The following is a 14,976-nucleotide window of genomic DNA, read 5'->3' as shown; positions in this document are numbered from 1 at the left end:
AGCCAGGATGGTCTCGATCTCCTGACCTTGTGATCCGCCCGTCTCGGCCTCCCAAAGTGCTGAGATTGCAGGCTTGAGCCACCGCACCCGGCCTAAATTCTGTTTCTTTTAATTCCGTCCACTTTAATAATCCATCATTTATTGGGGGCCATAGGCCTGGTTGCCCAGAATCTTCTGAAGCGTGAGCTGTGGTTCCCGGTCCAAGTGTGGGCCCCTTCTGAAGGCATGGACCTGTGTGTTTCCATATGTATGCTCTATTTTAAATATGACTCCCCAGCATGTCAGCCTTGGGGCTGGCCCTGAGGACACAGAGGGCGAGAAGGCGAGAGAGGGGCCCCTCAGGGAGTCACCCTCCGGTCCTGCTTGGTAATAGGGTGTCTTGAACAAGTCACTTCAGTTGCACTGATCTGGGTCATAATGGCAGAGAGATTAACCTGAGCTGGCATTCTGAGGGCTCTGCGAGACACAGGGCCTGCCTGGACACAAGGCATGGGACACACAGCAAGTTCCAAGGCCCCGTGGGGCTGCTTCCAGGGCTCCGGGTTGATCTGGGGGATGCCTCTCGTGTTTGAACAGTGGTGGCTCTTAGAGGAGGAGTGGGGTGGGGAGGAGCACGCAGTGGCCAGCGCCGCTGTGGAGGTAGATGCAGCATCCCCAGGCCATCTGCTGCCTCCGTGTGGAGACTCAGGTTCGTACCCAGGCTCCTGCAAGCTGGGCTACACTGTCACGCCCTGTGTGGCGTGGGAGGGTCCCCGGGCTCTCAGCCTCCTCGCAGGGTGTGGTACCGCCCCTCTCAGTGCCCAGCGTGGAGAGTCAATGAGGGAGAGCGTGAACGTGTTTGAAGGTTGTTGTACACTGTCACATGCACTAGTGACGGCACCAAACTGTGCCTTCTGGACGTGTCGGGGGACAAGAGCCAGGCCCATCTGCCCCCTCTAACCAGCATGACTCTGCTACTGCCCTGGCTTGAAGACCTCCGCATATCCTCACACTCCCCCATGGCAGCCTGGTGAGAGCAGGGTTCCAGGGCTGGGGTGCACTGGGCACTTTGTTCCCAGCATCCCTGTATAGCCCGGGCAGCTGAGAGGTATCTCCGCCTTGCCACAATTTGTTCATATCCTCACTACTCGGAACTGCTTTTGTCATGTTGTTAGAGCAGTGATTCCATTTATCAGTCAAAAATTTACATCTTTCAAGATTCTGGTGCTGGTGTTCTAAGATTCCCTATTTATCTGACCATATTCTTTATGGCTTTGTAAGTGCTGGCCACATTCTTCCCCTTTGTCTGGACTAAGTGGCTTTGGTCCTTATAGTTAACAGCTAGTCCCATTGAGATGGGTGCACCGCCCTGCCTGGTCTGGCACTGTTGACTGCTGCACACACATTTTCTTGCTAGAAGCAGATCCTGGGAGCTTCCTCAGCACTGTGCCGCTGCTGCCTCGGGTCAGAGTCTCATCGGTGGAGCCACTCCTGCTTCAGTCCCCGGGCACGCTCCCTCCTCAGCTCCCACATGGCTCCATGGGCCTATGCTCCTCATGCCAGCAGAGGGGAGGCTGTGTGGCCGGCCTCACTCTGAGCTGATGGCCGGGAGGTGGTGGGTGGCCTCTGAGTGAGACCCAAGGCCGGCTCCTGTGTGGGAGTGGGCTGTAGGGATGAGCAGGTGTGGGGGACGCTGTGATGTGCCGTCTGCACTTTCTTTAGGGCAGTGTTTGCCAGCTGTGTGCATGCTGGGCCCCTGGAGCTAGAGTGAAGCTATAAAGCGCCACTGCCCGGGCCCACTCCCAGGCACTGGTCTGCACCGGCCAAGCCATAGGACTCCCAGATTCCAGCACAAATCTCGTGAGGCCGCAGTGGAGCTCCACAGCTGTAGAGAGTGGGCTGACAGGTCTGTGGGGTGAATACAGTTGACACGAATCGGTTGTACTCCAACACAGCTAGAAGAGAATACCTGGACTGCTCCCAGGGTAAAGAACAGATTGATATTTAAGGGGATGGGTATCCCGTTACCTGGTTTGATTATGTGAATTATTACATTATCATACGTACCCTGAAAATGTACGTATGTATGTGTATATCTAGTATGTATGATAGCAGTAAAAAGTAAATAAATAGAAAATGCATAGATGAATGAAACAAAGGGAGGGGAGGGGACGAGAAGAGAGCCTAGGGCCTTGGTGTCCAGGAAGCGGGAGGTGGGAAGGGGCTGAGTCAGCAGGCCCTGTGTGAGCCGTCCGCTCCGCCCCCACGCCGACCCCCACAGCACCAGCTGGGAGCGCTGGGGAAAGGGTACCTGACCACACTGAGGATTTGGTGGCTGGAGGCTCATTCTGGGAAGGACTGTAGCTCTTGGAGTGGGCTGTGGCCTGCAGGGGTTGTTGCATTGTTCATTCCCCCCAGCACTGCCCTCCCCACCGGGGTGTGTGTGTGTGTGTGTGTGTGTGTGTGCGCGCGCGCGCGCACCTCGCTCATACGAACAAGTGCCTTAAAAATCTCTGGGTTGTACGTGAGCCTTTCACAATGTGCACAGTGGGACTACTTTCATTTTCCTCCATTTGTGACAGGTTGTGTGAGGTGCTCAACCTCGATCCAAGACAAGTCCTGATTGCAGAAGTGATCTTCACAAACATTGGAGGAGCTGCCACTGCCATCGGGGACCCTCCGAATGTCATTATTGTTTCCAACCAAGAGCTGAGGAAGATGGTACGTACCAGCATGCTAGGGTTGCTTCCAGCAAACGCACACTTCCACTTAGCGCTCTCCCCCACGTGGACGCCTTTGTTAGAAATGAAGATCATCGCGCCACCTCTTCATAGTAAGTGCTACTGGGCATCTCAAGAGCGGGATGTTACGTGACTGGTCCTTCAGTCCTAGAGTTAACTGGCTTGAATTGACTTCATACTCATTCTGATCAGTTCTTAACGAAATGACTGGAGAGCATGATATAGTCAGAGTATGTTATATTAATTTTATTAATAGGAACTGAGGTTTCTTCCAACTTACATTAAAAACAAAATGAGCTGTCCCCTCTCACTGGAGATATGGGATTCCCTTCTTCACTGCGGTGGATTAATTTACTGATAAAGGACTTAAAATTTATTTTTTAAGGGTCAGAAATGAATGTCTTTAGAAATAAATTCTTTGAAAGCCCCCTATAAATATTAGGGTATAGTTTCTTTATATACTGTAATAAAGACAAAGTGTTAGAAAGTGCAAGGTATTTTACATACCTTCAAGGTGAAAATGGAACTATATCATTAATTTTTATTCTCTACTCTTTGCTTTGACCATTAGAATTTTCTCAGTCTCCCTTCTCTGAGGTATCAGTGGAAATGCTTCCACATTGGTGTTATTTCTTGTGGATGATGTGTGTGTGTGTGTCTGTGTGTGCCTGAAGGGTGTCAGTGTGTTTGTATTTGAACACTGTGTTCCATTAAAATATTTAAACCTTTGAGAACCTGTGGCTCCAGGGTGTTAGTGGCTGCCTCATGGAAGCAGCGCGCTCTGGAGGTTCTGGGTATGGCTCCGCATTCCCTGGCTGCTCTGGGAAACTGCTTGGCAACACTTCACCAGCTTTGCCCTGTGAGCTGAGGGGTGCAGCCATGATCATGCCACCCTGGAGTGTATCAGGTGGTAACAGAGTCTGCGGTTTATCCTAGGGGCACCTGCTATCCAGGCTAATGGAATAGAACTGTTTTTAGAAAAAAATTGTATTATTTGCATTCCATAAAAAAGTAATACATTTTTTGGTAGAAAACAGAAGTCTCACAGACAAGCACACACAATAAAAATTCATAATTCCACAAACCAGAGGTAAACTCTTTTAATATTTTGGTGCAAATAGCATCCTAGAGCGTTTGTTTGTGGATACAGATGAATACAAAAGACAGCACAGCTTCCGCTTCTGGCCAACATGGAGTAACAGGGCCTGGATTTACTCTCTTGCCTGGGAAAGTCAAACAGAACAAACAAAAATAAACCCAAACCAGACAAAACGCATGGAACAGTGGTAACGAAGTCACTGGACACCAGGCACAAAGCGACAGTGATCCCTGTGAGACGGGAAACAGATGCGGTGAGCCCTGTGACCGCTCCAGCTCCCCACCTCCAGAGAAGCTTCCAGAGCGCGGCGCAGGGAGGGACGACCCCGGCTGAGCCATGAGACACCCTGAGTTGAGAGGATGAAGCTGAAAGTCTGGGGAGACCAGGGCAGCGAGAGTCCGGAGGGGACGCAGCTGAACCGCAGAGATCCTCAGAGAGTCCCTTTGGAGTGTTCAGCAGAGTGTTCAGATCAGCGCATTCGTGCGAGGACAGGACACGAGACCCGGGGAGAACAACCCAGAAAGGTGAGAGGGACGAGTGCTTGACGCACACGACAGGAATAGTGGTGATGTCTCTTCTGCCAGGCAGTCTGGAACCTCTTAATTTTTTAATTTTTATTTTATTTATTTATTTTTTTTTGAGACAGAGCCCCCCTCTGTCGCCAGGCTGGAGTGCAGTGGCGCGATCTCTGCTCACTGCAAGCTCCGCCTCCCGGCGGAACCTCTTAATTCACGGAGCACGGGTAGAGTACTCACCAGGGTCTTGCCTCAGTCGTGGGGGGTAATTAACTACAAAGTGAACACTGCTCTGCTTCCACCTAAGAAATCTTGAAACTAAGACCCCAGAGGACCAAACTGTTTCTAAATATTTCAACTGCATCCCAGAACAAACCTCAAGAATATTTAGAGTGATACAAAAATATTGGACAACACACAGGGTAAAATTTGCAATGTCTGGCAACCAATCAATGATTATCAGGCATGTAAAGAAGCAAGAAAATGTAACCTATGACAGGCGTGGTATGAACCATTTGAAACTAACGTAGAACAGACAACGTGTTAGCATCAGCGGACTAGGACATTAAAACTGTTACTACAGTGGTGTTACAGATATTCATCAAGTAGCAACATGAAAGATACTAAAAAAGTCCCACATTAAACATCTAGACATGAGCATGACAGTGTCTGAGATAGAAATACACTTGTTGGGATTAGTGGCATGGTAGATATTACATAAGGAAAGATTAATGAACTTGAAGACATAGATTCAAAATGAAACGGAGTAAAAAGATAATAACAAGGACTGAAAAGCATTAGTGAGCGATGGGAAAACTTCAAGTGGCCTAACATATATGCAGTTCTCATCTCTGGAGGAGAGAGGGGAATGGAAAAAGACACCTGAAAAATGGTCCTAAATTCCAAATTTCATGAATGGTGTAAACCGACAGAATCAAGAAGTTCCACGAAGCCAGAGCACAAGAAACATGAAGAATACTACAGTAAGGCACATCATAATAAAATTATTTGAAAGCAATGATGAAGAGAAACTCTTAAGTTTCCAAAGAAAAAGACATGTTACAGGCAAGGAAACAAAGATAAAGATGACAATATATTTCTCTTTAGAGATAATGCATGTGTGAAGGCAACAGAGCAACACCTTTAAATACTGAAAGAAAACACCTGTGATCTCAGAATACTACACCCAGTGAAAATCTCTTTTTCTTATGTACAAAACCAGACTTTTTCTCATATAGAAAAGCTAAAAAGAATTCATCAGCAGCAGACCCACAAGGTAAGACATACTAAAGGAAGTCTGTAAGGCAGAAGGAAAGTGACACCAAATGGAAACATGGATCTTCACAAAGTCATGAAGAATACTGAAAAGGGTAACTACGTGGGTAAATTCACATAATTTAAAACATTACTCAAACCACTTTGAGATAATTGTTTAAAGAAAATAATAATGTAACATGTAAGTAGAATTGATGACAACAATAAAATAAAGCCTGGAAGGGGAGAAATTAAAGTATATTAATGTGTCAGGTATGGTGGCTCACGCCTGTAATCCCAGCACTTTGGGAGGCTGAGGCGGGTGGATCACGAGGTCAGGAGATCGAGACCATACTGGCTAACACGGTGAAACCCCATCTCTACTAGAAATACAAAAAAAACTAGCTGGGCGTGGTGGCACGTGCCTGTAGTCCCACCTACTTGGGAGGCTGAGGCAGGAGAATTCCTTGAACTCAGGAGGCGGAGGTTGCAGTGAGCCAAGATTGCGCCACTGTACTCCAGCCTGGGCAAAAGAGTGAGACTGCTTCTTAAAAAAAAAAAAAAAAGTATATTAATGTAAGATATTTTATAGTATATGTAAACTAGTATAATATAATTTGAAGGTAGTCTGTGAAAGTTAAAAAAAAAAAAAAGTTAAAAGTTAAACTCTAAAGCAACCACTAAAAGGAAAAACAAAAAGTAACAGCTAATGCCAACAAAGAATATAAGTGGAATCATAAATAGTATTTATTTAATGGGATGGAATGTAGAAAAAAGGCAAAAGGAAGCAAAGAAATGATGGAACAAATATAAAACAAATTGCAAGAGTTAAACCTAACTATATTTAATAATTACATAACATATAAATAGTTTAAATATCCCAATTAAACAGCAGGGATTGTCAGATCAAACAAACAAGCCCCATCCAACTAGAGATGCTCCTCAGCTGACTTTGGGATTACACCCAGATAAACTTATTGTAAGTTAAAAATATCATAAGCCAAAATATGTTTAATATACCTAAGCTCCTGAACATCATGGCTTCGCCTAAGCCCACCTTAAATGTGCTCAGAACCCTTACATTAGCATACCGTTGGGCAAAATCTCATGCAAAGTCTACTTTATAATAAAGTGCTGGATAGCTCATGTAACTTATTGAATATTGTACATTACATCAAAGTTGAGATGGTTTTGCACCATTGTGAAATTGAAAAATTGTAAATTGAACCAAATTAAGTCAGGGAACATCTGCATTATGCTGCTTACAAGACACACATTTAAAATATAAAGACACAAGGCCAGGCGCGATGGCTCACGCCTGTAATCCCAGCACTTTGGGAGGCCGAGGCTGGTGGATCACCTGAGCTCAAGAGTTCAAGACCAGCCTGGCTAATATGGTGAAACCCCGCCTCTACTAAAAATACAAAATATTAGCTGGGCATGGTGGCGGGCACCTAGAATCTCAGCTACTCAGGAGGTTGAGGCAGGAGAATCACTTGAACCCAGGAGATGGAGGTTGCAGTGAGACAAGATCACCCCATTGTACTCCAGCCTGGGTGATGAGTGAAACTCCACCTCAGAAAAAAATGTCTGTCTGTCTGTCTGTCTATCTATCTATCTATCGACACAAATAAGTTAAAAGTAAAGGAATGGCAAAAGACTCATCAGAACAAAGTGGCTATATTAATATCTGACAAAGTAGACTGCAGAGCGAAGAATATTTCTAGGATTAAAGAATGTTTCATCATAATAAAGGGGTAAATTCATATAGTGTATAAATAAAAATTCCATTTATACAACCAATGACAGACCTTCAAAATATGTGAAATGTGATAGTACTGCAAGGAGGAATAGGTAAATCCTTAATTATAGTTGGAGAGTTCAGTACAATTCTCACAGTAATTGAAAGAATAAGTAGAGAGAAAATCTACAAGGATATAGAAAACTTCATCATTGTTAACTAACATGATCTAGTTGACATTTATAGAAAACTCCACTCAATATCAGAAGAATGTATATTTTTTTTCCAGGTGCACATAAAACAACCGAAATAGATTCTAGGCAATAAGACAAATCTCAATAAATTTAAAAAGATTCAAGTAATATAAAATATTTCCTCTGACCACAGTTGAATTAAATTAGAAATTAATAACAAGGATATTTGGAAAATTCTCAATTATCTGGAAACTAACACACATTTCAGTAATCCAAGGGTCAAAGAGGAAAGTGAGATTGAAATTAGAAAGTATTTTTATACTCATCCACTTGGAATGCCATAAGCCAAATACCATAGACTGGGCAGCTTAAATAGCAGCAATTTATTCTCACAGACTGGAGGCTAGAAAGTTCAAGATCCAGTGGATTTCATTCCCTGGTGAGGGCTTTCTTCCAGGCTTGCAGATGGCCGCTGTCTCACTGTGTCCTCATGTGGCAGGGAGGCGGGGAGAAGAGGCAGAGATGAAGCTCTCCGACATCTCTGTCTCTGATTATACAGGCATTAATCCCAGCATGAGGGCTCTACCCTCATGACCTCATCTAAGCCTTCTCACCTCCAAAAGACTCCATCTCCTAATACCACCCCATTGAGGGGGCGGGGTAGGGCTTCGGCCACAGTACTTTCGGGGAAACACAATTCAGTCCCGAGCAGTTTTGTGTTGAATTATAGTGAAAACAGAACATGTCAAAATTTGTAGGATTCTTCTATAGCAGCAGTCTATAAAAGCAGCCTTCTTAGAAGGCTATATATAGTTAATTTTACAGGCATGCAGGCTGTATGGTCTCCATTGCGATTACTCAGCCGCACCACTATATAGCATGAAAGTAACCATAGACAACACATGAACGAATGGATATGGCTGTGTTCCGGCTCCGTGTGTGCTGGTCCCCACTCGAAAGCAGTATTTAGAAGGAAATGTATAACACTAAACACCTGTATTTGAAAAGCTGTGTCTCAAATCCATAACCTCAGCTTTATCCTATGGAATCAGAAAAAGAAATTAAACTAAAAGTAAGCAGAAGAAAAAAATATATACAGACTAGGGAACATCAATGAAGGCAAAAGCTGGTTCTTTGACAAGATCAGTAATATTGACAAACATCTCGCCAAGCTGATGAGGAAAATGAGACAGAAGTGAAGTTACTAATATCAAGAATGAGAGTTGTTATGTTACAGCAGAGCATACAGACATCACACTATTCTTAGAGAAGGTCATGGACAACTCTATGTAAACGATCTGACAGCTTAGATGAAATAAATATTTTTTTTGGAAAGACACACTCTTTAAAACTTCACTCAAGAAGAAGTAGGTAACCTGAGTTGCCCTGTAGCTATAGAAATAATCAAATATGTAGTTAAAAACCTTCCCACAAAGAACAAAACAAACATAAACAAACAACTCAGCCTAAGATAGCTTCTTTGTTGAATTCTCCCAAATAGTTAAGGAAAAAATAATGTCATAATACCAATTCTATACAAAGCTTTACAGTAAATTGAAGAGGACAGAATATTTCCCAATTAATCTGTGAGGCCCTGATATGTAAACTAGACAAAACCAGTATGAGAAAAGGCAATGATAGATAAATATTTCTTGTGAACATAGATTTAATATTTTAAAAATTAGTAAATCCAGTTTAACAATATATACATAGGTAATACATCTTAGTCAAGTAGAATTTATCCAGGAATGGAAGATTCTTATGATATTTGAAATATTAATCAATGTAATTTACTATGCTAACAAACTAAATGAAAAAACCATGTGATCATCTCAATAAATGCAGAAAAAACATTTGGCAAAATCCGGTATCTATTACTGATAAAATCTCTCAAGAAACTAGGGATAAAAGAGAAATTCATCAACCCAGTAAAGAATATCTGAGAATCTGTAGCTAGCATCACACTTCACTGAGAATAACTGAATGATTTCCCTCTAAGATTAGAAACAAGACAAGGATGTCTGTTCTCACTATTTTTATTCAACATTTTATTGGAGGCTGTAGCTCATGCGATAATGCAAGAAAAGAAATACAAATCATCAATATTGGTAAGGAAGAATTAAAAGTCTTTATTTGCAGAAGACACAATCGTTCATGTAGAAGATTTGATGCAATCCACAAAAGAGCTCCTACAAATAATAAATAAATTTGACAAGGTTGCAGGATACAGAGTCCATATACAAAAATTAATGGCTTTCCATATTTAGCAATAAATAACTGAAAATTAAAATTTTATTTACAGGAGCACAAAACATATGCTGTATTTGGTATTGCATATGACCAAACAGATGCAAGGTCTATATACTGAAAACTACAAAACTGCAGAGTAATTAAAGAAGATCTAAATAAATTAAGAGGTACACCTTGTTTATGGGCTAGAAAACTTAATATTGTTAAGCTATCAATTATTTCCAAATTGATCTATCAATTCAAGCAATCCCCATCAAAACCATAGCAGGTTTTTTCTTTGGGTAGAAACTGACAAGCTGATTCTAAAATTGATATAGAAATTCAAAGTATCCAGAATGACAAAAAAAGAAAACAAAAACAAACTGAAAGGGCTAGTAAATCCTGACACCGAGACGTATTATCAAGTCTCCGTAACCAGCACAGTGGTTTTGGCATCAAGACAGACAGGTAGATAAATGGAATAAAGTAGGGAGTGTAGATACAGACCCACACATAAGTGAACTACTGATTTTTGACCAAGGTGCAAAGCCAAGTCAGCAGAGACGAGATAGTGTTTTCCACAAATTATCCTGGAGCAAATGGATATTCACATGTAGGAAAAATGAACTTCAGTCCACACCTCCCACTATATCCACAAACTAACTCAAACTGGATCATAGATGTAAGTGTAAAACCTAAAACCTTAATTTCTAGTGGAAAACCTAAGTTGTAGTAGAATAGGTAGAAAAATAGTTCAAGTGAAGATGTGGCTACTGTACTTCATTAGACTTTTTGTAGAACTTGGCTGTCAACTTGGCTGTTTTTCTCTTCTTTTTATGACAACATTTAATGAATGCGGCAACAGTTTAACTCTCCTGACTAGCATCACATTAGTGTTAATGTAAAATCCTAGGCATGGTGTATTTCTTACACAAAACCTGAATTAACTCTGCTTCATTTTAAGCCTGCCTTTGCAGTCCTAGATTGAAATATTCTGAACTAAACAATACGAAGTGACCCAAGACAGACACTGGCTGTGTTTCTACCAAGCCATGTAGAAAACTGAGGGCAAAGAACAGTCTGTCAGACCATTGCTGCAATCCTCCATGGCATGCTGACAAGCTGTTTTAAGATATCCAGATTTTAAATATGATGGTAGGAGAGAAAGGTGAGGTTTTGCAGAAATACTCAGAGGGCCCTGGAAGTGAGTACCCTCTATGGTCTTGCTGAGGCTCAACCCAGGCTTGTCATACAATTTTCTGCCAAAGTGACATTCTCTGGGGAGATGGCCTTAGGACTGTCCTTGTTTTACTGAAGATGGTATTCCTTGTCTTCTACATAATGACTTTCCCTGAATTTGGGAATTAAACTGTAATGGAGTCTCGCTCTGTTGCCCAGGCTAGAGTGCAGTGGCGTGATCTTGGCTAACTGCAACCTCCGCCTCCTGGATTCAAGTGATTCTGCTGCCTTAGCTTCCTGAGTAGCTGGGATTACAGGTGCATACCACCACACCTGGCTAATTTTTATATTTTTAGTAGAGACAGGGTTTCACTGTGTTGCCCAAGCTGGTCTTGAACTCCTGACCTCAGGTGATCCATCTGCCTCAGCCTCCCAAAGTGCTGAGATTACAGGCGTGAGCCACCGTGCCTGGCCTTGATTTTAATTTATTTCACAGTAGTTTGGAGATAAGGAAATACTTCTCTGTATGGAGACACAGATGCACTCATAGTTTCAGGGACAGTGTCTTCAGCAGAGATAAATTTATAAAGCCTCGTTATCAATAGTGACAGCACAGCCATATATTTGCATCACGTGATGTGCATATTTATTTTGCATTGTTTAGTTTTTCATCAAGGAACTCAAATAGGAAGAAAACAGATTGTGAAATAAAACTTAGGTTTGAAATTAATTTTAAAATTATTCATGAAGAGGAAGTCCTACAGTAATCAGGCAAGATAAAGAAATAAAGACTACCCAAATTGGAGAAGAGGAAGTCAAACTATGTCTGTTTGCCACTGATACGATCGTATACCTAGAAAACTCGAGACTCCTCCAAGACTCCTAGATTTGATAAATGAATTCAGTAAAGTCTCAGGTTACAAAATCAATGTACACAAATCAGTAGCACTGCTATACACCAACAGTGACCAAGCCAAGAATCAAATCAAGAACTCAATCCCTTTCACAGTAGCTACCAAAAAATAAAATACCTAGGGATATACTTAACCAAGGAGTTGAAAGATGTCTAAAAGGAGAACTACAAAATACTGCTGAAAGAAATCATAGATGACACAAACAAGTGGAAACGTGCTCATGGATTGGAAGAATCAGTATCACAAAAATGACCATATTGCCCAAAGTAACTTACAGATTCAATGCAATTCCTATCAAAATACCAATATCATTTTCCACGGAATTAGAAAAACCAATCTTGAAATTCATATGGAACCAAAAAAGAGCCTAAATAGCCAAAGCAATCCTAAACAAAAATAACAAATCTAGAGGCATCACATTACTCAACTTCAAATTATACTAAAAGGCTATAGTAACCAAAACAGCATGGTACTGGTCTAAAAGTAGACACATAGAGCAATGGAACAGAATTGAGAACGCAGACTTAAAGCCAAATACTTACAACCAACTGATCTTCAACAAAGTATGCAAAAACATAAACTGGGTAAAGGACACTCTATTCAATAAATGATGCTGGGAAAACTGGCTAGCCACATGTAGAAAAATGAAACTGGATCCCCATAACTCATGATATACAAAATAACTCAAGATGGATTAAAGACTTTAAGACTTGAAACCATAAAAATTCTAGAAGAAAACATATGAAAAACTCCTCTGGACATTGACCTAGGCAAAGAATTTAGGACGCAGATGCCAAAAACAAATGCTGCAGAAACAAAAATAAATGGCATCTAATTAAACTGAAAAGCTAATCAGGCTGGGCAAGGTGGCTCACACCTGTAATCCTAGCACTTTGGGAGGCCAAGGTGGGAGGATCACTTGAGGTCAGGAGTTAGAGACCAGCCTGGCCAACATGGTGAAATCCCATCTCTACTAAAAGTAAAAAAAATTAGCTGGGCGTGGTGGTGCATGCCTGTAATCCCGGCTACTCGGGAGGCTGAGGCAGGAGAATCACTTGAACCAGGGAGGCAGAGGTTGCAGTGAGCCGAGATCACACCACTGCACTCCAGCTTGGGTGACGAAGAGAGACTCTGTCTCAAAAAACAAACAAAAACAGGAAGGAAATAACCATCAAAGTAAAGAGAACCTACAGAATGGGAGAAAATATTTGCAAACTATGAATCTGACAAAGGACTAATATCCAGAATCTACAAGAAACTCAAACAAATTAGCAAGAAAAAACCCCAAATAATCCCAATAAAAAGTAGGCAAATGACATGAGTAGATATTTTTCAGAAGAAGATATGCAGCTGGCCAAGAAACATGCAAAAATGCTGAACATCACTAATCATCAGGGAAATAAAAATTGGAAGAATGAGATATCATCTTACTACAGTCAGAATGGCCATTATGGCCATTATTAAAAAGTCAAAAAACAATAGATGTTGGCACAGATGTGGTAAAAAGGGAAGGCTTATACACTGCTGGTTTGAATGTAAATTAATATGACCCCTATGGAAAATACTGTGGAGATTTCTCAATGAACTAAAAGTGTATCTACCATTCAATCCAGCAATCCAGCCACTGGGCATCTACCCAAAGGAAAAGAAGTCATTATATCAAAAAGACACCGGCACACTTAGGTTTATCACAGCACAGTTCACAACTGCAGATACATGGACTCAACCTAAATGCCCATCAATAGATAAGTGGATAAAGAAAATTTGAGATGTATATATATATATGCGTGTGTACACACCACCCCACACACCATAGAATACTGTTCAGCCATAAAAAAGACTGAAATAATGTCTTTTGCAGCAACTTGGATGGAACTGGAGGCCATTATTCTAAGCGAAGTAACTCAGAAATGGAAAAGCAAATACCACACGTTCTCACTTACAAGTGGGAGCTAAGTTGTGGGTATGCAAAGGCATACACTGGTAACGATAACATTGGAGACTAGGAAGAGGGGAGGTTGGGAGGGGGTGATGGATGAAAAACTACATATTATGTACAATGTCCACTACTCCGGTGATGGGTGCACTAAAATCCCAGACTTCACTAGTATACAATTTATCCATGTAACCGAAAACTACTTGTACCCCTAAAGCTAATGAAAAGAAAAATTAACAAAAAATTGAATACTTACGTAGTTCGGAGGAATAATAAATCAGTACTAGAGTTTGGAACAGTAAAGAAGTCACATCTGAAAACTTGTCCACATTTTCTGAGTAGTATGCAGAAACGACGGGAAGTTGTGAGGAAAGTTCTTGCCACCTACCATTGCTGCATCAGGCTCAGGTCTCCCAGGTCTCTTGGGATAACTCTCTGTTGGTGGAATTTCCAGCACAGTTTGGGTAGGTAGGGAGGACTTCCAGGATCCACCACATGGACAACCACTTATTCCCCAGCCACAAGCCTCCCTTGGGTAGGCATGAATTGGCCTGGCTGTAGCATCCACGTGCACAAACCCACTGCACTTTCAGCTCCTAACAAGCTGATGGGATAAAGTTTTACTTTGCTGGTTACATTTGCTCCTCTATGCCGGTTTTACAGAGACTCACCATGGTGAACAAAACTATTCAACTATCTTTAAAATAATGCCTGAAAAGTCTCTTGAGGGAAGCGTGCCCCTATGCTTCTGAGTGGCATCTTTCTAAGAAGACAGGTTTCCCTTCATGCCCCACGTTGTGCACTTGGATGCTTTTTATACTTTTCCCACCGTACCGTGCGCTGGGCTTGCTGGGACATTCTTCCCGTTTTCCCACCATACCGTGTGTGCTGGGGTGTTCTTCATGCTTTCTCACAATGCTGTGTGTGCTGGGGCATGCTTCACGTTTTCCCATCATGCCTTGCATGCTGGGACGTTCTTTCCGTTTTCTCACCATGCTGGGCATGCTGGGGCGTTCTTCAGGCTTGCTTTCCTGCCATATTGTGCGTGCTGGGACATTATAATTATGTTTTCCCACCATGCCGTGCGTGCTGGGGCATTTTTCACGTTTTCCAACCATGCCATGCTTGCTGGGGAGTTCTTCAGGCTTTCCCTGCCTTACTGTGCATGCTGGGACGTTCTTTACGTTTTCCCATC

At 42.2% G+C, this 14,976-nt stretch overlaps 1 protein-coding gene across 3 annotated transcripts in view; it reads left to right on the top strand.

Annotated features, from left to right (window-relative positions):
• The window catches only part of OCA2 (oculocutaneous albinism II), a 355,302-nt gene that overhangs the window by 118,246 nt on the left and 222,080 nt on the right, over window positions 1–14,976 (top strand). For all 3 annotated transcript variants that reach the window (XM_011942880.1, XM_011942878.1, XM_011942879.1), the window contains one exon: window positions 2,562–2,700. In XM_011942880.1, the coding sequence (XP_011798270.1) occupies window positions 2,562–2,700 (139 nt within the window). The remainder of the gene's footprint in view (window positions 1–2,561; window positions 2,701–14,976) is intronic.

Source organism: Colobus angolensis, unplaced genomic scaffold (assembly GCF_000951035.1).
Source record: "Colobus angolensis palliatus isolate OR3802 unplaced genomic scaffold, Cang.pa_1.0 Scaffold211, whole genome shotgun sequence".
Taxonomy (NCBI): Eukaryota; Metazoa; Chordata; class Mammalia; order Primates; family Cercopithecidae; genus Colobus; species Colobus angolensis.
The sequence above is the reverse complement of the archived record's forward strand: the minus strand, read 5'-3'. Positions and strand labels throughout refer to the sequence as shown.